A 22,998-nucleotide genomic window follows, 5' to 3' on the forward strand; every position below is an offset into this window, starting at 1 on the left:
ACAAATTCATGAAATATGAGAGGGTGGGTAACTGATGCATAGTTGTGGGTTCAAGCAGCACACATCATTAGATGACCATACTTCCGTCTGTCAGACAAAAGACTGTGAGACTGGGGACAATAAAAACTATGAACGAGGGCTTATACGAGTATATGACTGATGGGATTTTGACAAAACAAATATAAACTGAAATAAACTTGGTACTAATGGATTTAAAGGTGATGAATAATGTCCCCACAGCATAATATATGCTGAATGTGTGATTAAGCTTACACGGTTGTCTAATTTTACACTATGATATGGTTTCTCATGAACCACTTTTTACATATGGACATTCCAAATTTATTTTAAAAAAAAGTACCAGTTTTAAGTATACAAATGCCTTTTTGACAGTCCATTTCTGACTCAAGTATACAAACAACATTAAAATAAATATTTTAAAAAATATATATTCCATATATTTTCCCTGCAACAATAATGTGAATACCGCACTTGAATGTTAATCAAATCTGAATAATATAGTACTTATTACATTTTTTACATTTTGTACACAAAATTCTATATGGTGTTAGCCAGAAAGAATCATCAATAGTTGGATGAATTCTTGAATTTTCCTCTCTGGTGAGCATCAACTGCTGGGAGGCCCTTTACTCGCTAAGTCAGAAATGTCGTTGCTGTCTTGACAAAGTAAAATGACTACAGAAAAGACACCTAATTAGGTGAACATGAGGAATGCATTCTTGGTACAAATAATAATATGTGAGAAGAAAAATTTTTCTTTCCCAAGATGCAACCATTAATTTTGCAAAGTTTTTTGTGAGTTTGCAAAAACTTGCAGACAATAAATTCAGATCTTTCCGAGCCCAGGTCAGTGGCACATGCACCCCTGGTTCCATAGGTCTAATACTGAATCGCTCATTATTATGTCTAGGTTTGGGAGGAAGACTCTTGGTACAAATAATGGGAATTTCTTTTAACCATGTTTCTTGCTCCTTAAACCTATTACTCCTCGAGTAAAAGATCATGTAGTGCCTGAAAGCCTTGAGGACTAACCAGCAGTTGTGAGATGCACAGCCACAATTCAAGTAAAACTGTTTGTAATCTGGACATTTCATCAATCATAACAAAAAATGGGGTACCCACAGATTCTCCACTAAGGAGGAAGAAGGATGGACAAAGAAGGTGAGTTATGGCGATAAAAAAGATAACTCTCCAATACCTTACCCTAGGACTAAATAAAACCTGACCTGATGCCACTTCAGGTCCTTTGAAAAACATACAGATATTTATGTGAAACTTGACTGGTATCATCAAGATATGGCATTTAAAACTGTAAGAACTTCAAGACATATCTTACATAGTAACAAGGTTGACAGTGCCACTATTTAGAGATCCATGATTTTCACCTAGGAGTTCTGTTTCTCAGAGACTTTCTCATAATCACTTGCCTTAACCCAAAGCATACAGTGTTCTTAAGTCACTTTTTCCTAATAATCTTAGTCTTCCAAAGATTCTTAATCATAGCTCTTCCTACAAATCAGATGAAGTCCAGTGATAAGAAGTAGCTGTCTGTGTCTTTGTTATTAAATCTAGAACAATACAGAATACCCTTATAGTAATTCTTAGAATAACTTAGCTTGAAAGAGTATGAAACTCGCCAATCTGATAAGCAGAGATAAAAGCTAGCAGGCACATGGTTTTTTAGTTAATGTTGATCCAGTTGCTCTTGGGGAGGAACCATCAAAGTTCTAAGGAACATGGAAAAATTTCAACTGGGAATACGCTGACATATCCTTCTTATTCAGGAGAAGTACCCAAACCTAGACCATAAATTTCAAGCACTTGTACTAAGGGAGAAAAATATAGAAATACTACTCAGTTACATGGGAAATTGAGGCTTTGGCAGGATCAAAGCTCCTTCCACTAAAAAAAAAAAAAAAAAGACTCCCTTTTGTTTAACACAAGTTAAAGGTGGATCTCATTCCTGGGTAACAATGACTTCAGCTGTTCTAACTGTTCTTATTAGAGCCTCACTTGATAACCACCCAGTGGGAAGGCTAAAATTGTCATGGTTCATGTGAAACTCTGTACAGAGAAGTTGGTGTAAGAATTTCTCCACTGTGGAAGGGACCTGGAAACATCTATCAAAAGGGGCCAGAGGGTCTAGGAACCAGCCTTGTAGAAGCCAAAAGGGGGCAACTAGGGTAGCCACGACACCAGAAGAGTAATAAACTTTCTCCAGTACAATAAGAATTTTCCCAATACTTGGTGTTCATTTTCAATGCTGCTGGGTATGGTGGATCTGAACAGTAATTCAGCATTTACTGTTCATGCAAGAACCTCAAGATACAGGGGCACCGATCCAGAATCCAGAATAAAATGTGGGTAACCAGTTTCTTCAAGAAGAAAAAATAAAAACAAGATGACCTATTATTCACTGCCACATCTAAGCAAGAGCAGCTCAAATCTGGATGCAGTTTTGCAGGGAAGAGAAAACCTTTGAATTCTGTCCCTTGAGTGAACTTGAGCAGTTTTAGTGTCCAGATCTGTCCCCAAAAATGTGGTCTTCTTGGCTGGATACATGAGCCCAACCATCAGGAAGGGCTTTCAACAGTTCCACCTGTAAACACAAAGTAAAAAATAAATAACTTTCAAGCTTGCCTAGCTTAGAGGATTGTGAAGTGGTCACAGGCCTCAGAAAAATCAAACGGAGTAGGCACTATCATCAGATGTTCTTGACACATCAGACAGGGATCTCTTTCAACATTTTCCATGAAACTTTGCCAATGATTCTGGATCTACTTCATAAAGTAGTGGGTTTGTGTTGAGGCAAATAATACCTCTATCAACTCTATCCAGAGATGAAGAAATCGATATCAGAGCTCACACCAATACTACTGTCTACATAGTAATGGCATTAGTTACATAATGAGTGAGGGAGCTCCCACATACACATAAAGGGGAATACACACCATACAGGAAGACTCAGTACTATTTTTGTCTACTGGTGATTGCTTTCTCAACTACCACCACAGCATTCCAATCTAAATTAAGTTTTGTAAATTGTACCATACAGGTAAGTATATGGAAAGATAATGCTATGACTTGGATATAATTTCATGAATAAGGTTAAAATTCCACCTGAATACACCACAAAACCTTCCACTCATTATTGAGACAATCCCATTTCTTCATACAAACAGCAAATGGAAATAAATCTAAAACTAAGCACTTCACACAATTTACATACTAACAGTAAAACTAAAGTTCAACTAAAATTAGGTTGATACAAAAAGGTAATGTAAGTACAGTTCAATTCAAAATCATCTACAAGGTTAATAAAATACAACCTCATACACAAATATCCAAAACCAACCAAAAAAAAAAATTATTAATCCAATAAAACAGGTAAATGCAAACACAAACTGGTTGTAGCACTTAAGCTTTAGCCTCAAAAAGAAATCAACTGCTGGCTACAGACCTTATCAAATATCAACTGACCATTAGCAAGAAGGAAGACAAGGCATGTGGAAACTAATATGCAAAACCCAAAATCAAGAGAAAGGCCAAGTGTACATGAAATATTTACTGGCTATTTTTCAAACAAATATAAATTCTACAAGAAAACGCTCTAACGATGAGCTACACTATAAAGGAAACTTCAAATTCTCATCACACAGCTTGGTCTGACTCTCTTCAAAGAGCATACATACCATAAAGACTGAAGGTATAAAATTAAGATTATTTCATTATAAACATAACAAATATCAAAACAAGAAAAGAAAAGATTAAATACATAAACGGGGCTAAAAAGTTATAAGTACTATATCAGGAAATAAAAGACTGAAGACGTGCATAAGCAAGAAAACCTTAGGTCCCAATTTCATTTGAGTTAAATTACATGGCTGCAAAGATTCCTGAAATGGCTGAATGATCAGAATGCAGTGACAAAACATGTAGGGCTTTACTTCTAGAAGCTAACCAAACACAGTCATTTGTCACTTCGTATTCATTGTAAGGTTATTAATTTTATTATAACACCATCACCAATCAACTGATCTTCAAGCAAGTCAAAAAAAGGACTAGGATATACTGCATTTAAAACAATCCAATTGATAAACAGCAAAATGAAATTTTCAGTGACATATTTAATGCTTTCTACCATTAAGAGGGCACTTATTTAAGAATCCTTTTCATGACCTACAGATCATATGACAGCATTCAGTCTTAGAACTGGATAAGAACCCCCTAATCTCACCACCACCAACTCTTACTTCCACCTTCTCCAGAGCATGCTAAAAAGAACTCACTCTCGGCTAACCTGTAGCTTAATGTTCTCAATCTGCTCATGAGCAACACCGCATCATATGGGAAGGAACAGCATATTAGTATTTAGTCCACCAATGCTTTCCAGTGTATTCTTAAAATGGTATAAATTTCAATCACTGCTCTTTTCTATAATATTACATTGTGCACTAGAGATCTGGAATATTTTCCTCATTAGAACACCTCACTTCCTTAAATGGCTTCTAAACCCCACAAAGGATATATCTGATACCATAATGTTATACACCTACAGTAACGAGAAGCACCTTCAAAAATTTTACTACGGTAATCAATTATTCAGTGCCTGAAACAAGCTTTATGAAACTTTTTACAAAATCCTCCACAGCTGAATGTGTCCTAGGTGTTTGAGATACTTTTGCACAAAAAAACACTTGGGAATTGTAGGCAAAAAAGACAAATCTAATTCAAACCAAATGATAAAGGAAATGAATTTCAAAATAATAATTTCTAAATTATCAATATTTTCTATATAGTAATTTGTATGAGAATTAGCAGAGAATACAACAAACACCTGGGTCATACCTATCGAGAAAAGAAGCTAAATAGGACCTTATGAGTAAAAAGCATGTTAATACTTAAGCATGAACTATAAATACATTATTATTATTATGATGTTGAGATTGCAGTTATGGTTTAAGCATAGTATCCTGAGAAAGATGAAGACTAAAAATAACCATAAGAAAAGTCATATTGAAGTAACCCTGGATTAAACGGTGTTATGGCTAAGAGAGTGGATCTAAATGTGCTTGGGTGGGGTGGGATTTCACTGCTATATACAAACAGTAATTCGTGAAACAGCACAAAATGTAATGGATAACAATACCTATTCTTGCACTTACAAAGGAATTCCAAAAAAACCTTGCAAAGGCAAAATAAATCAGGTGACGTACTTGAATATGCAAGATTGTATTAGCATTAGCGTGTAAAGTTAAGGAATAATTAATCTAAGATGATATGTACCCCACATTACACTGAACTTTTTTCACTCCTCATGGCAAGCAATTCTTCAAACCAACTGAACTGATGTGTAAACTCAATGTCAAGGAAGTCATAGATGTTACAGACTATCTCAAATGTTAAAAACTTTATGCTTCAGTTTGTCAATTAAAATTACCAACCTGTGGTAACCATCAATATGTCCTTCAGTTGTGTAAAATAGCTACTACTTAACTACTCACAATGTACAATAATAAAAAAATTACGAAGCAATAATGTGCTAGAGTTTTATCATATTCCCTATGTGTGGATCAAAAAAGCATTCTGATGATATCAGGTAACAAGACTACATAAAAAGACCAATAAAAAATCTTCTCCAGGTATAAAAATATAATATATATTTCACTAAATCGCACCTTGCTACCCTTCTATCAATGACTAGCTTTTTCAAGATTTTATCAATGTGATGCAAATGCAATCATTTTCTATGAGTGAGAGCACTGGCTGATATTTTAAAAAGATGATGGACTATATCTCAAACTGCATCCACAAACTAGGTTTATCCTTTCAATTCATTCCATTTGACTGCAATAGGCTCTTTGTTTAGTTACTTTACGCGTTTGGTTTTTAAAATTGGAAACATTTACATCAAGTTCTTGCTAATATGGTTTAACCTTGAACAAATGCGGTGAGCAAACACTAATACAATTATTTTAAAGGCAATAGTTCAGCATTTATAGCGCCAACAGAGGTTCATACAAATACCCTCTTGTTGACTTAAGAACAGCCTATCATTAATCCGATTCATTTTAAGGGTTAGAAATACCTGCACTGGAATCAAGATCGGGCGATAATCTGAGAATCTGTAAATAAACTGTTCAAGATTTGTTAATTAAACTTGTCACTATGTAAAAATTACTTCTGTATAGTACTTGTTTGGGAAAATTTACACACTGTTAAAATTTCTCTATAGTACGTGTAATTATTTTTCCTCGAACTACAGCACTTACAAAAATGAAAATTACCTTCCTAAAATAAAGTGGCATCTAGTGTTATTACCTAAAGTAAAAGTTATCTAAAAATGTCTACGTACCATAAAATCTTTTCATTAGCTGTGGTGACGATTACACCTTGCGCTTCATTTCACCAGAAATACTGTATTTTTCAACTCGCATTATATGCCTGTTCACAAGTGAGTAGCTAACAGTAGAGCAAAAACAACAAAAATGGACAGCTAATTTCTCTGACCAACATATCATTTAGTAATGAGATCTTTCACACCACAGAATCTGTTTCTTATTTGAACATACACTACTATTTTTGCATGTACTTGTGTTTGTTTCCTATGAAAGCTTTCTGAAGACTCCCTTTCTTACAACTAATAATTCATATGAATGACACTGCATTTTATTCACCTATGGAATTGACAAGTAACAAGAGTTATCACTTCCGAACAAGTAAACTTTTCATAAAAAATACCGTCCACAAAACTGAAAACTTCGGAATGTTTGTGAGAGTGACTTCTGAAATCATAAAACATACATCAAACGTGTGGATAGCTTACATGAAAACAAATTACACATACATGGAATTAATATTAACAATCATCAACTACAGTATTTAGAATGAAAGTGTTTAAAAGAAATGGTATAAAAACTAGAATTTTCCTGGAGGGATTCTGATGTACGTTTTTGCAACACCCTAGTAATACTATGAACAATGGCACTCACGAAAATGAGAGTCAATAGTTTAGTAAATTTCTTTGCTCAGAAATGCAAGACAACAATCAACATTACAAAATTCTGCTGAAATACAATTAGATAAAAAATAGTGCATTCAATTACCAAGTAAATTTACTCTGTGATAGTTATACATAATCACATGTACAACTTTTCTGAAACTTCAATGAAAATCTTTTCTGAGATGCTGTACACAAACTGCACATTATCCCTCAGCATTCAGTTATGTGGACAACTTAAAAACTATTTTGTTATAAAATATTAAGATAGATATTTTTGTGTAATAAAAAACTTGTCATTAACACCTAACTATTTTCTAATGATGTTCTCATGTTTCATAAAAAAAATCAAGAGTGGAAAGGCAACTACTGATAAAGTTATAAAGAAAAATATTATACAAACCATTGTGTCACCATTTGGAACGTGGTGCCTGAAGTCTGCTATGGATGACATTAGGAAAGGAATGCGGTTTTCTAGCACATCTGTGAGAGCCTCTTGTGCTAGCTGACGGAAGCAGAGTATTACACCTATTATCTGCATTCGGGATAAAACGCTATCCACCTCTGCAAAATATTTATAAACACTGTATGAATAGCAAATCCGAAAATGAAGACCATCTAAAAGTACATGTAATTCCACACCTTAAACCTGACTTGCAAGAAATTCCTTCATAATTTCCTTCACATTAAAAAAAAACTTTAATCCATTTTGCAAAACAAATTTTTACATAGTCTATACCTTTCCACAAGTATATAAGAAACTGAAGTAGCAATAGGAACAATAAGACAATAACAATAAGACCAAAGAAAAACCAACATACCTGGGAACCAAAGGGATGCTATAAAAAGGGCCTTCAACAACGCTAACAATACACTATACAATGCACACTGTAAGTAGTGACCTTTGCATGGAAAGTTACCAAGAAAATACCTAACATTCTTTCAAATAACAATAATGATTAATTAAAAGACTTTAAAAATGTTTTCCAAAATAGTTGTTTTCCTAAACAATATAAGAAAGGTTTTAAAATGCATATTCAAATCTTCTTCATATTTATGTGACACAGCTTTACTACTGGGGTAGTGAAATCCTCTGGACTGCAACTCCTATAGGTCTATCAGTTAACTCCTATTGGAGCAGTTCTTCAGTTTAGAGACTTAACCTTACTGCCATCTTAAAGAACTGATTACTTTGGTTTCAAACATTTCTCATCCCTATGACACAGGTAACTCAGAACTTGTCATTCCTTTTAATGTAGCTCATTTAAAATTTCTTTTTGAGCATTACAATGACTGAATTTCTTTCATGCATTTCCTGATATTGGATATTTTTCCACAAATTTAATGCATAATGTACTATTCCGGCAATCCATGTTAATAACAACTCCAAGTCAGCTTCAACCAAAATCCTGTACCCCTTCTGTCAATTTCATATTTTACTGAGTGTTAAGAAAAAGTTTATGAATGCCAATCTTAACATTCTTATCTCTCACAGCATCATCTTCCATTATTACCTGGCAACTAAAATTATGGTAGTATAGAAACTGCCTAGAGGTAAGATTAAAGAGGGTCTATTTAAAAGCTCAACAAATCTTCGGGAAAAAATTGTGACTTTTTTCTGTAACTAGGCATGGCATTGTACACTGTAAATGTAAAATATTTCATCAATTTGTTTTGCACCTATGGGGGATTTTCCACTATTATCCTCCAAACTTGGGCATATGCTGTGTATTTGGTCTGCAAAATACTGTACTGTATATTTTCTCTTACTGTTAGCTTTCATTGGAATTGTACCATCAGAATTGATTGATGGCATTAAGGGTGTTATGGCTCCGACATGCACTTACACTCAATGGAAAAATAACGATTATTAACCATATCACAATGTCTCATTATTCTATAATATCTACCTACATCATAATGGCAATCACTTTCACTGACTTTTAAAACTTAAAACACTGATTGTACAGACAGAAACTGCCGAATAGGTAACGATATAAAATGTACTTACGCTGAAGTTTTTTGAAGAGCTCTTTCATCTGGTCTGGCTTATCAAAGTTTGTTCTCATAGACAGTAAGACCTCTTTATTTAAAATAACAAGTTTCTGTAAAAAGAAACAGTGGTTTAAATAAACAAACATAACACATCATGAGCATGCAAAAGAACCAATAAGAATTTGTACAATCATGACAATGAAATAACTTCCAGAGAAACTGAAGACTCAAAATGTATATTAAAATGCACCCAAACTGGTAGTTGCAACTGTTAGAATTCAACCAAAACCTAAATCATACTTCCACTGCTAGACACAGTCTAGATGTTGTTGAGCCACATTCTAACTATTTATAATTTTACCTTCATCTATAAATGTGGAGTAAAATAAAACATCTAAACAAACATAAAAAATAAAATTTACAAACAACAAAGTACATAGACAAACAATAATTCATCTCTCAATTTTATATATGCAAATGTTTGAGAAAAAAAAAAATACTAAATCACGACAAAACTCTGTAATTCACAACCAAAAATAAGAATACTTGAAGTACAGCACATGCCTCTGCTAAGGCCAGACAATAGTGAATAAATGAATGCATTATTAATTACCATAATTATCGAATCTCATTACTGAATCTAATGTGGAGGCTTTCTGCAATTTGCATTTTTCAAGGATGGAGCAGTTAGATTCACATACTTCATGTACATGAAATTTCAACTGCGTAAAAAAAATTGTTAAATCTAGTGGTAGTCATCCAAAGACTGGCACCACCAGTAGTGACCTCTATTACACATTATTTGCTTTTACTCAGTCTGTTTCAACAAAATACATAAAAAAATTATTAAAATATTTTTCCAAGGTTCATTCGAAACATTCACAGACCAACTCATTGATATGGCAAGAGTTTGGTGCATACTGATGAAAGTTTGGCATGTTTTCTTTGATATAAAATGTCAAATCTTCATCAATATACATTAATAAAGGCTAATTATCCCAAATGGGATCATCCAATTAATACCTTTACCAGGTTTCATGAAAATCTTTTTCTTATCAGACCACTGCATTAGTTCTATAACTATACTGTACTCTGCTTTCCTAAAATAAACACCTTAAACCTTAAACCTCACCAAAAATAAACACCTTAAACCTTAAACCTCACAAAAATCACACCAGCCTTACCTTGAGTTCCTGAACCTGGTTGGCAATATGCCACATCAAGTTTTCATTTAGGGCCTTCATGCCATAGGGACCTATTAACTCTGCAAGAGCCCTTAGTTCATTTATATCAGAGAATTCTTCTGCAGCAAATGGCTGAGCTCCTTCGGCAGTTAGAGATACAAATGCTCTCTGATTCTGGGAGAAAACAATGTGACCTGCGCTCACCCGACGAAGGAGAACTTCTGAGTACCTGTGCAGTAACATGCAAGGTTAAGTGAACTATTTTACCTAAAAAATTTAAAAACTAGATAATGGGCGAAACATTAATCATAACAAACTGAAAATGTAAGCTGCTATAGTTATCATATCAAACTTTTATAATAAAATGTTAAATCACTTTGGCAAACTTTTGAAATATACTTTTATATTAATGAAAACCTATGAGAAATTAATTTGAAAAAGAGATGTAACGTATTATTTATTATTTTGCCGTCATCTAAAAACACCATGAAATGCAGCACTCTAACCATGCAGTCTGATATTCTACAGTCTGACTTGTCCATGAGAGCCAAATAAAATAACCCCAACAATCACAGAACAATCCAAAGAGAATGTGAAACAATCAGCAAGTGGAGATATTGTTACTGATGTAACACAGTAGTGCACTATAAGACCTTCTGTGGTAGTTTCATGAATTAATTTATATAAAAATACACCAGACAGATTAACTGTAGCTTAGTCAATCTCCCCAATCTGCCCAGTTACATATCCTCTTTTTTTTCAATATGTTCTTAAGTAACATGAAATTATCAACCTTCCAAGGTCTTCCTCTTGCCACCTCCCCTTATTTCATTATCCCTAATGCTTATTATCAATGGAAATTACTGTATCTGTACAAATTTTTGTGATGCACTTTAATACAGTAATATAAATGTAATATTTCTAGTTCACCTTCCTGTCTTTTCATTTTATGACATATGTTATGTTTACACTTTGGTAATTTTGAACTTCATGATTATATTTTTTTATTTACGGTTTTGCTTAAAAAAGGTATCTTTAGTTGTCTCTACCTATTTTTATAGAACTGATTTTCACCTTGTTTTGCCCGGCTTCTCCATCGGCTATAATAAAGTATACTGACTTTCTAATTCCTATACAGTACAACTCAGAAACATTAGACCTCGTACAGGTGTACCACTTTCCTTGTGTGCCTTCATGGACACTGTTATACAGTTATGATTAAATCCCACAATTTAAAAAAATATACAAAAAATGCAAAAGGAACTTTGCAAATATATTATTCATGCCTGAGTCTGCATTTTAAAAAACAAAGCTTAGTACTCAAGAACTTACCATGTGTTATAATGGGCTGTAATTGTCTTTTCACCGTGACTGTCTTGTAACTGAGTTTGCTGAAGTAGGACATTGTTGAACACTCTCGTGATATCAATATGAACTGGAAATATAATACAGACATTACTGTATATCCCACAGTTATAACAAAGTAAATGTTCATTGAACTGATTTCATCCTCCTTTTAACAATTTCTATAAGAACCATGTGGCTAAATCTGCTGATTTTGCATAAAAGAAAATAATCCAACTAGCTTGTTGAGTCTTGAAAAGCTTTTTGCATTTTTATTTTGTCAGTTCATGGTATTGAACTGATTTTAGTAATTGTACTATAGTATACTGTTAGTATACTTGATGTTATCTCTAGTTTTATTTCATTTTCATTTATATTACACACGCTGGACTTTGAAGCAGAAGCCAAGACAGGAGTAAAAATAAAAGTAACTGCAGATGGATGAAATGAAAAATAATGGCTAGGCAACTGGTACATGGAAATTTCCTATTTTGTAGATAAAGCAAAGACTTATGATGGGTAAATAAAGCTTGTATTACTCTTTGCAGCAGAAACATGAACAAAGGCAAGGGAAATGGAAGTAATTTTGAAAAGGTGTGACCAAAATGTTCCAAGATTCATGGCTGGAGTATGACAGGAAGTTCATACTGTGAAAGAGGAACAGGTAGGGAGGCGTGGTGTCAAGAGACTACAAACTAGAAGCAAGACTTGAGATCTCAAAGCTTCTAATGGTTTGGACATGTGCTCAGCAGGATGAAGATATGCTGGGCAGAGGGGCCGTGGACACAGATGAAGAACAACTGGTCATAAGAGCAATAGATACAGAAGCAACAGGACAAAGATCTATACGAAAGCCAGGAAATCATGGAGAAATGGGATAGATGGAGACCTGGTCCTGATATGAGTTCAGCATAAAGAGCACAGGACAAAGAAAATTATAGCAAACTTATTTCCCATCTAACCTCTTAACAGGAAAACCTGACAAAAATGTTTATGATGGTTATAGTACATTTACATAACTTAATATATATTTTACCCAAAAGTGTTATTTATAACTGTAAAAACTGGACAGATAAAGACTACGAATGGTGTTTATCTACCAAATACTGTACATTCATTTCTATAAGAATTCTTGAAGAAAAATTGTCAATTCAAAATATGTAAGACATTAAGTCAACCCTTTTTTTAAATATTAAAATGATGGTCTGGTTCCATACAGCTACACAACACAAGAGACAATGATCCACTGAGAGAAAAAAATATAAAACAAAAATATTACACATTGAAACTGCTACACTCAAGGAATCTCTTGTCACAAGTCAACTCATATAAAAAAAAATATGAACACCCACCATAGTTCTCAACAGTTTGAAGAACACTCATGTATGTCTTAACGCTGGCTAAAAGCTCACTTGGCTTTGCTATTTCATTCGTATCTGGGTTGTGCATAACCATTCCGACTAAAGCACGTGCAAACCTGAAAGCAAAAAAACTTCTTACTCTCCACAATAAATAAATAAATAAATTTTGTCTTCAATGCTCTCTTAAATTTAGTCTTCAATTCATTAAATTGACCCATATGAATTAAGTCTAAAGGAGTCTATGTACATACTCCATAACCCTATGTCTACTACCGAAGATCATATTTTACACATCTTGTTCAGGTAAATATAAAAACACTACATCAGTATTATGAATTATGAATTTTTAGAAATTACATTTAAAAACACTCAGGGTAGCACAAGTGCTACAATGGAGAAAACAAATACACAGGATTGGAAATTTACAAACACAGTATATCCAAAAAGTTAAATTTGTAAATATGTATAGTCACAAAACTGTTGATTTGTGCTCTCCAATATCTACAGTGACCATTATAAAATGGTTATCAAAATCTTCTTTGTACATGTTTTCACAAGCACAGAGAGTATCCTCTACATCTTGAGTATGTAAATTCTCATCAAATTTCCAATAACTGAAAACAGAGACCAGCTTGAGATTGACACTGAGTAAAGCTACATTACTGCTCTTTCTCTTTTCCTCTCTAAGATTTACACCTACATCAGAATAAAATATGAGCAGTTCACATAGCCTACCTTTGTTCTAGATGTTGATACAGATATTCACGAGGAGCAAACGTATACTCCCAAACTTGAATTTGGCTGCAGTAATTGATGGCAAAACACAGTTCTGTTAAAGCCATGTGGAGCTTATCCATCCTGTCAGAGAGAATTTACAGAGTAGCTGAGCAATTACTCTTAAGCTTGTTAACAAGTAACTTAATACATATAGATGGTATTAATACATTATTTTATTTGGTAAATTCCTGTGGTAGAAAGAACAATAGGTCTAGGTCAAAAACACTTCCCCAATCATTCAGCACAGTATAATAATGTTTTTAATAATTAATTAAAGGTGTTTATATACAGTACATTACCCTGAGTTATCCTGGGATTAGATTAACTTAAAGGCATAACATTCTGTGGTCACCTGCTAGTATAGCATTTTTAACAATTCAGCACTAACTGCATTTCACAAGAGAAAGCTGACAAATCATTAAATGCAGCAAATCACTGAAACAAGTTCTATATAACTTCCTCTGATCATCATAAGCTTCAAGACTACAAATTACACCAACCAAACATTACCAAATATATGAAATGACGACGATGAAAACAAACGTCAATCCTGAAAACCACTGAACTGGACAGAACTGATGTTATCCATTAGGCAAACCCACATAAAGGGGTTTTAGGGGACATGCACAAGTTTGTGCTAATGCATGGAGATAAAGGAGTTATACTTTTTTCTAGTCGAGTACCTGTACTGCACGCATATGCATGAAAGGCCGAACTAAACTGTAATGAAACAACTAAATAGATAAAACTATTTTGTCTTACGTTGTGAGTTCTTCCCTAGTTTTTCTGTAACTCTCTTGACCTGGTCTGCCTTCTGTTGTGTCTTCTTTCTTCTTCTTCTTCTCTTTCTTCTTATGAATTAACAAGGGGACTGTGTGTTTCGGTAAAAGCTGAAAAACAAACCAATAAATATATAAATCTTTTTTTTTTAAAAACCCATAAATAATAATACAAACATGAAACAAGACTTTTTATAGATTTCAGGTGAAAAACTTTTTTTGTTCTGATGACAAAAGAATGTCCATTATCTACTTATTGCATAAACCAAAATGAGTTAGTTTTTATTTTTCCATTATTTTTTTTAACAAAACTGCCTCAACATCAAAAATGCCTTTTTTATTATTATTATTATTATTATTATTATTATTATTATTATTATTATTATTATTATTATTATTATTATTATTATTATTATTATTATTATTATTATTATTATTATTATTATTATTATTATTATTATTATTATTATTATTATTATTATTATTATTATTATTATTATTATTATTATTATAATAATAGTAATTATTATTATGATCATTATTATTCAGAAGATGAAACTTATTCATAAGGAACAAGCCCAGAGGGGTCATCAACTTTGAATTCAAGCTTCCAAAGAATATAGTGTCCATTAGGAAGAAGTGGAGGTAAAGGAAAATACAGAAAGAAGTGATCTCACTTATTAAAGAAAAAATAAATTTATAAAAATGTATTAAAATGCAAGGAGAATAGTATTAGGGTAGTGATGCATAGCATCTTTGCTTGAACTTCTGAAGTTTCAATTGCACGACATCCTCTGGGAGTCTGTTCCACAGTCTAACAGTGTGAGGAATAATGGACAAAAAAAAAAAAAGCTCATAAACCTAAGTGGAGGTATTACTGTATTTATAACTTAAGCCTAACTCACAACAAAACATTCATAAGCTTATAGGCCAAAGGCTGGCCTACTAAAAAAAAAAACTTTGCAAAGATCCTAAATATGCAAAGTACCCTAAGTATACAGTGCTCACACTTTTATTTTGTAAAATAAACCTGGCCAACTAAATACTTAAGTCTTCAACGGATATAGCACATCTTACCTTATCTGATAAAATACACTGTTCATCACATATTGTTGTGATGATGTTCTTTGCTTCTTTGGCCATCTCTTCAAGGAATAAGTTTACAACAGATAAACTTCTCTCTCTGATGTGGTAACGCTGTAACGAAACCATCAATAGTAAATTAAAAATCACTCGGCCTTCTAACATTTTAAAATAGTAATAAGAAACAATACGTTTCCCATAATTTTTTAAGTTGTCAGGCCATGAATAACTGCCATTCAGCCTAACTTAAATGTAATCATTACGTACTCTAAAAATGACAAAAATCAATAATTTCATTACACTTTTGTTGCATATAATTTTTCCTTTAAATCAATGAAAAAGATTAATGCTATTAAAAATATTTTTTAAAAACTAGACTAATCTTTCAACACTAACACCTCAAATATATTGGCCAAATTCATTGGTCTTCATGAATCATAAACACTCCATGACCAACAAGTAAGGTTCTTTTCCTTCGGGAACACTGATCCATGGGACAAAAGTTTGGGTTTGTTGTGAAACAATACTTTGTGTATCCACAAACCAAAACATAAAAGGAATTGTGATATGAGAATACAAACAAAACTCACCTCTTCAGGGCATATTTCATGTGTGCAAGCTTGCATGTGAGAGCATATCAACGGAAATGAAATGATGTAACGATTTTGGGCAGGGAACTCCAGACACATATGGAAATTGTCTTCAAACTGTTTGCTGAAGAAACTGCAATAAAAATATCCCAAATTATTACATCATCATCAACTGAATTTGAAGGGGATTTATGGGTAAAAATGTTTTCAAAGAACTTTAAAAACACACCTTCCGAGATAAACTGCCTAGGCCATTTTGTTCTTTTAATTAATAGCTGTTATAGAAGAGGGTTTCTACTCTGAACAAAAGTGGATATACAAGTAGTTAGTGCTTATTCTCTTACAATAAAAATATGAAAATGTAGATGTACAGTAGAGACAACAAGGTTATTACCAAAACTACCATAAAAATGAAGTTCTGTCATACTGATTTACAAGTGATACCCCTTTAACACCTGGAATCAATGAAATTCCATCTACTGTATTTATCTATGGAAACTTAGGTAACTCAATGGCTAGGAGCCTTGTCTATTCTCAAAATAAATTCTTTTCTCTGCATTATCATGGTAAAAATAAAACAAGTATATGACTAAAGGTAATACTGTATTACATCACTTCTAACATAAGGTATAGTGAATGGTTTAAAAATGTCATATCAAAACAAAAGAAATTACATTTAAAGTTATGTTTTAATCCTTCCACTAAATCTCAAAAGGTTGTTCAATGCATATGCAAGCAATAGATGACAGTGTGACAGAGAGCTTACCAAAATATTGACAGATCAGAGGTTTCAATCAGCATTTCATCGAGGTAGTCGACCATTTTTGTGTGAAACACTATTTGGTTGATCAACGCGGCGAGTTCTCGATTTTCTTTGAGCCGCAATCCAGTGCGATTTGCCGTAGTGTATGCTTGAAGCCGGAACCAGTCAAGACGGATGCCACGAAAGTCAAAGGCCAAACCTTCCTCTACTGGATATAAAGTAAGAGAGCCATGGATAAAACTGCATTAGCTTTCACCTGTTAGTTGCAGATGGCAGAGGACACTTAATAGATAAAAAAAGAAGAGAAAATAAGTCAGGCACATTCTAATAAAATATACTATTTCTAAATTCAAACAACTATATCTAGAAAAACATTTCTACATAAATGAAAAGTGCTCTGAGCATATAAAATCAAACTTCTAGAAATGTTTTATTGGGCTAATCTTACTGTAACAGTCATTTTAAATCATTCACAAGACAGTTCAGCAATGCTTAACGAAGGACAACATGCACGATGTCATTTAACACAAACCAACATGACAGACAGACAATTATCTAGTGTAAAAGAGAATGAAAATCAGCTTCCCTTCACCATTCCCATCACACAAAGAAACTGCAATTCTAATAACGAAATTGTAAAAAAATTTTTATAAGTGACACACTCCAGAAGTGTGAGTATTACAGTAGTACTTTTTCCTTCAACATACCAATCATTCCTAAGAGGTCTTCAATGCATATTTAACAACATGTCAATCATACCATAAGTGTACAATTTTTCTTATTATGGTTATAAAAGAAGCATACACACTAGATTTCTTTGCCAACATGGTCATCTATTGGACTTGGGGTACCAAATATAGTCTTTGTATGTCAATGATCACAACAGCAGACACTCTCCTACTCTGAGTAAGCGCCATGTGAGGAAATCTGGGAATGCATATACAATCCTAAACAAAGTTTTTTTCTAAATACCATTAGTGCTATTTGCTGTTAAATTTTTTTCTAAATACCATTTGTGCTATATATGATGTTAAACACCTTTCCTGTGTACAAATTTAAGGCTGACTTTCTTAGATGTGAACACATCCAATAATTACAACCATGTATAAAGTTGTGGAGAAAATGAGGCATGGTCACTGGTCCAGCATATTTCTTTAGAAACACCTGAGGGCTACCAATTGGGTAACTTCTGTGATTTGATGATGGTTCACCAGTAAACTGTTTTATTCATTACTTATGTAACTTTTTGTCATTTGCAACTTTCTCCTGAGCTATTGCCATATTGCAGAGTATAATAGGTTGCTACTTGCATTGCTTTTAATAGAAGAGGAGGAAGATATAATGATAGCAATGGTGATGAAGTTGAATAAAATATATAATTTTAAAAGTAATTTGTATTTATCCTATTTAAACATTCCACAGCCTTTTCTACAGTATCCCTCAGCGTGAGCTGGAATCAGTTGTTGAAGCTGGTCTGAAAACCAGCACTTTTTCTTCAGCATCTGGGACTATATAAATAGCTGACAACTGACAACTACCTGGCAAGTTAAAAGTCTACCTGAAATGTCATGATCCCAGTCATGAGAATGAGGATGGGATCAATGAGTCCTGTAACCTCCTATACAACCTGACATAAGGCTGCAGAAATGGTTAGGGCCTTAAGCCCAAGCAAGATGTGTCTGAACTCTCACACTAGGATAAAGAGAAAGGAGAGGCACAAGTTAAAAGGCAGCTGACATCTAGCTCAATTACAAAATATTTGGTTAAAAAAACAGATTTAACTCAGGCTCCCCCAAACCCCACACCAATAAAATGGAGAGTGGAGGACGTCACCCCTCATGAGGTGAATATCTAAGATAGGACACATAGTGGCCTGTTCCAGCACATGTTCAGCCAAACTGCTTCCTTGCAGATGGATAATAAAAGGGGTTAGGAGAGAAAAAACTAGTCAGCCTTTTGCTCTCTGAAAACCTTTGGCAAGATGCTTTTCTGTCCCTGATGAGCTTGGATGACTGTACAACCCATTCTGCAGCCACCACAGGTCCTAAGGAGATCTCCAAGGACTTGCTGGCAAAATCCCTAGGAAAAATGAGATAAAGGTAGTCTTGGAATACTTGACACCTACCGTCATTACCTAAGCCACCAAAAAGCTCCCCCAAACATGGGATAAATGCCAACATTCAAACAGAAGTTCTCTGGACCAAAGCCAGCAAGACATTTCTTGTTTGATGGACAAACATATAATGACTTTAATCACCACAAATATTATCAGAGGCTTTGTCCAGAGGGATACCTAGCTAAGTTCTTTTGTGTGTATGGGAGCTGTTAACTGCAGAATTAGGCAAATGTAAACTGATGGGGTTGGATTAAGCAATTTCATGAACAGAGCTCGCTTTTATTGTTATAAAATATTGTGAGGTTACTAAGAATGGAGAAAATGGCCAAGTTAGCTGAGAATCATCCCAATTATCTGCTGTTTATCTCTTGCATAATTTTTGAAACTGCATACAGTAATCATTCACTTTCTAAACTCATTTATACTTTTTACTTACAAATTTCACATATTTTGTTGGGAGTGTCATGCACAGCATAACCATATTTTGCACTAAGATGCACAATGCATATTCTGAGCCATGGCTGGTGTCTGTGTGCACGAAAAACACATACCACCTCATTATTACAGTAAGTAGATTAATTTACTTAAAGATGAGAACGAAAAGGAAAAACAAAGATACACTTAAGTAATGTAAATAAAAGATAAACAAGCTTTTCCTGTATAGCATGTGAGCTTCAGTATGCAGTATCACTTGTTATCATAATAGTGAAGGATGCTTCCCACATAAAGGTACATAAGTAATACAACTAAGATTTAAATTAATTATTATATCAGTAGGCTAGTCCTCACACTAACTATAAGTACTGACTTGTACTTATGTTCAAAACTGAGGTGTAACCTACATCTTTTAATTTCAAAATCTGAGCCTATTTCTAGGATATTACAGCACTGAATTACTACTGCAATTTTTATTACAGGATAGTGTCAGGGAATGACAAGGATAAAAAATTTGTACCACAGACAGTACATCATCCTGTTTTCTTATTTAGATATTTGCTTCCAAGTTTATCTTTCATTGCAATTATCTTTCCATTATTAGAGTATCTATATATCTGTACACCTCATTACTGGTGTACTACTTTTTTTTTTTAGAAAAATTTCAGCTATGTTAACGGGGAAAATATGACATCCAATGGTTTCTGTGGTGGTCCACTTACACAAGTAGGACAGTGTCTGTAATCAAAACACTGTTTAAGTAAAAACTTATCATCAAAAATGAGTAATAATTAGTACAGTAAAACAATAACAACGTTTGCACAAATATGTGACAAAAATTATTTAGACAGAATGTAACTACATGACGAAACCATTACACAACACAATCACAAACCCAAACCCTAATGTTTATTAACCTTAATTTATCAAATGTCTAGAAAAATAAAAATAGGTTATGCTATTCACTATTCCCAGAACTGCAATTTGAACATACCCTGAATCCCCTTGGGTCTTTTAAGCTGTTAAATGAAGGGTCACGATATTCTAATAATAAGTAGCATTTCCAATGGAATTATCCACTAGCATAACTAACATTCTCATGCAGGAATAAAAATGAAATAAAAGAAAACTGAAATAGAAATAGAATGGTACTATCACTAATGCCCATGCTGAAAGGAAATAAGAAAGAGCCATCAAACCCCTATAACTACAGAGCATTCAAATAAACACATTCTTTACAGCTGTAGGCTAAACAAAGGTTTACAGTATGAAATCAAGACTAAAAACTGTCCTAATGTACACAATAATTTCATTTATCACAAGGGTAAATCCACAACAAAGACGGAAATGACATTATCTCCTTGTTTACAGAAAAAACAGAAAGGTTACAGTACATGATAAAAGGCTAACGGAGTCCTCACCACGTACCCTTAAAATAACGAAACTATGAAAATCCTAAAAGAATCATCAAGTCCTTTTATATGAAGAACCTTCTCAGATTTCTGGGAAATATTTTGTGCCCCAAATACAGAATTCAGTAACAATCACTTCCATCAGAGATTTGATCTTGATAGTCTGATTGAACTAAAAACATTTGGTAGTATGCTCGGTATATAAAATTCAGTATACAAAACTAAGTTATATCTATTAACACTATGAATCTTACAGTATATGGTTAATTCAAAAAGATGAGGTGTCCTGAAGAAAACAAAAACAAAACGTTAATTTAAAAAAACAGAGAAAAATGCAAACTTTAAAAAGCAATATTTTTTTCACATTAGAAAACTACTTTTTCAAAATGAAAAATTATCAAAAGCACTAACCATGCACTAAACAAAATGTTAGCGTGATGCAGAGCAATATTTTCGAAGCAGTTGGCAATAAATTTTTTAAATTCAAGAATGCAAATTATATATTGCAAATTTGGAAACGTACTAACCTCCGTATCATTATGCTTCGAAGTTAATTTTTCTGGGTCATAGAGAAATGACATTGAAAGATTGGAAAATTTTACATTTTTTCTATAAGTTACTTTTTTTTTCATTCTGATTAAATGCAACTGAAAAAAATCTGGTAAAATGTTATTTCCCTAATTTTCTTTTCTTTCATTCTATGAATACATCTTCATCCGCAGAGTGCCAGAATAACACTAGTCCTCATTTTTAAGAAATATTGAACTGACTGAAAAACTTGAACATTTTGACATTTTCTCCATATATAAAAATATTCACCCTCTGAGAGCGTAAATAACACTAATCTTTACTTTTAGCTCATAAAAAACTGAAGCTGAAATGTTGAAAAATCTGACATTTTTCTAAACACAGGCCTTTGAGAATCCGACTGAAAAAATCTGGTAAAATTCTATTCCATCCAATTCTGCACAAGTCTGAATCTGTTAAAGAATGGGGTGAGCTTGTGATGTAGGCAAGAAATACAGAAACTGCCCGAGATGGCACTTTGATTTGTTTTGCTACTAAGTGCCTCACATATGCTTTTCTTAACCTCACATTCATATTCCATTTTTCTCCATCAATGAAGAGTCTGACATATAACCCATTACAGAAGTTCAGAAGTGTAACATTCTTGCAAAAATAATACTGATTACAGTACTGTATCAAAAATATATTAGGTTTTCTATTCGCCAACTAAAATAGTACGAAAATGAACACGGGACTGCACAATTCTGTATGAAAGCCAATTGATTAACCCCTCCTAAACAAATTACTTTCTCTGTTGTGGATCTGATGAATAAAAAGAAAGACATAAAAACAATCTTCTAACAAAACTAGATACAAAATTATAAAAAGACCACAAACCTTCCTTAATAAAAAAATACAAAACAGGTAAATAAAACAGACACATTACCTTGTTTCACAGATAGATTGCCAATTTCATTGCACATGGATGACAAGATGATAGACTCATCCTCTGGTAGGTTTTGAAGAGACTGAATAATCTGGTTCAAGGCAATGGCATCATAGCCACATAAATACTGAATGTAGTATCTTTGTAAAACCTGATGGGAAAAAAGGAAAAAAATTATTCAATATCTGCAATGCTTGATATATTCAAAATTTACTGTAAAAATAATACTCAATATCAAGAACAAGCAGTTAAATTTCAGACACTTTACTAACCTGTGAGTATTTCTTAACAAGAGCTCGAATCTCTTCCATGTGAAACAGTAGTTCTGGTAGCTGTCGGTCAACTAAATCATCTGCTGATTTGCCTTTACCTTTTTGTAGAGGTGGGTTTTCATGATGTCTCAACAACCACAAAACCTGGAATCATAAAAATTACTTCATAAATCTCTTCCCAAAATTGGGTGATTTTCGTAAGTCAATAACATACACACTTACATTACAGTACTAACTTCAAAAGCTAAAAGCTGGAGTCTTTCATGAGCATCACTCTGCAAATATATGTCACAGGTGTTATAACTACAGTACTGACATCCACATCCAACCAATATACATAATGCATATATTTGATTCACTGTACCAGTTCATTCGGAGCAAATTTTATAGTTATATGTAAAATAAAAATAATG

The 22,998-nt window shown here is 33.3% G+C and overlaps 1 protein-coding gene across 4 annotated transcripts in view; it reads right to left on the bottom strand.

Annotated features, from left to right (window-relative positions):
• The window catches only part of Hem (Nck associated protein 1 Hem), a 41,500-nt gene that overhangs the window by 7,540 nt on the left and 10,962 nt on the right, over window positions 1–22,998 (bottom strand). The window contains exons 9-21 of one of the 4 annotated variants that reach the window (XM_067093449.1): window positions 22,586–22,729; window positions 22,314–22,464; window positions 16,901–17,105; window positions 16,135–16,267; window positions 15,539–15,658; window positions 14,445–14,572; window positions 13,641–13,763; window positions 12,897–13,021; window positions 11,533–11,635; window positions 10,201–10,429; window positions 9,033–9,126; window positions 7,425–7,585; window positions 4,322–4,342 (exon numbers count right to left, since the gene is read on the bottom strand). In XM_067093449.1, the coding sequence (XP_066949550.1) occupies window positions 4,322–4,342; window positions 7,425–7,585; window positions 9,033–9,126; window positions 10,201–10,429; window positions 11,533–11,635; window positions 12,897–13,021; window positions 13,641–13,763; window positions 14,445–14,572; window positions 15,539–15,658; window positions 16,135–16,267; window positions 16,901–17,105; window positions 22,314–22,464; window positions 22,586–22,729 (1,737 nt within the window). The remainder of the gene's footprint in view (window positions 1–4,321; window positions 4,343–7,424; window positions 7,586–9,032; window positions 9,127–10,200; window positions 10,430–11,532; window positions 11,636–12,896; window positions 13,022–13,640; window positions 13,764–14,444; window positions 14,573–15,538; window positions 15,659–16,134; window positions 16,268–16,900; window positions 17,106–22,313; window positions 22,465–22,585; window positions 22,730–22,998) is intronic. The other 3 variants (XM_067093450.1, XM_067093451.1, XM_067093452.1) reach the window with 3 other exon arrangements.

Source organism: Macrobrachium rosenbergii, chromosome 50, assembly GCF_040412425.1.
Source record: "Macrobrachium rosenbergii isolate ZJJX-2024 chromosome 50, ASM4041242v1, whole genome shotgun sequence".
In the NCBI taxonomy this organism is placed as follows: Eukaryota; Metazoa; Arthropoda; class Malacostraca; order Decapoda; family Palaemonidae; genus Macrobrachium; species Macrobrachium rosenbergii.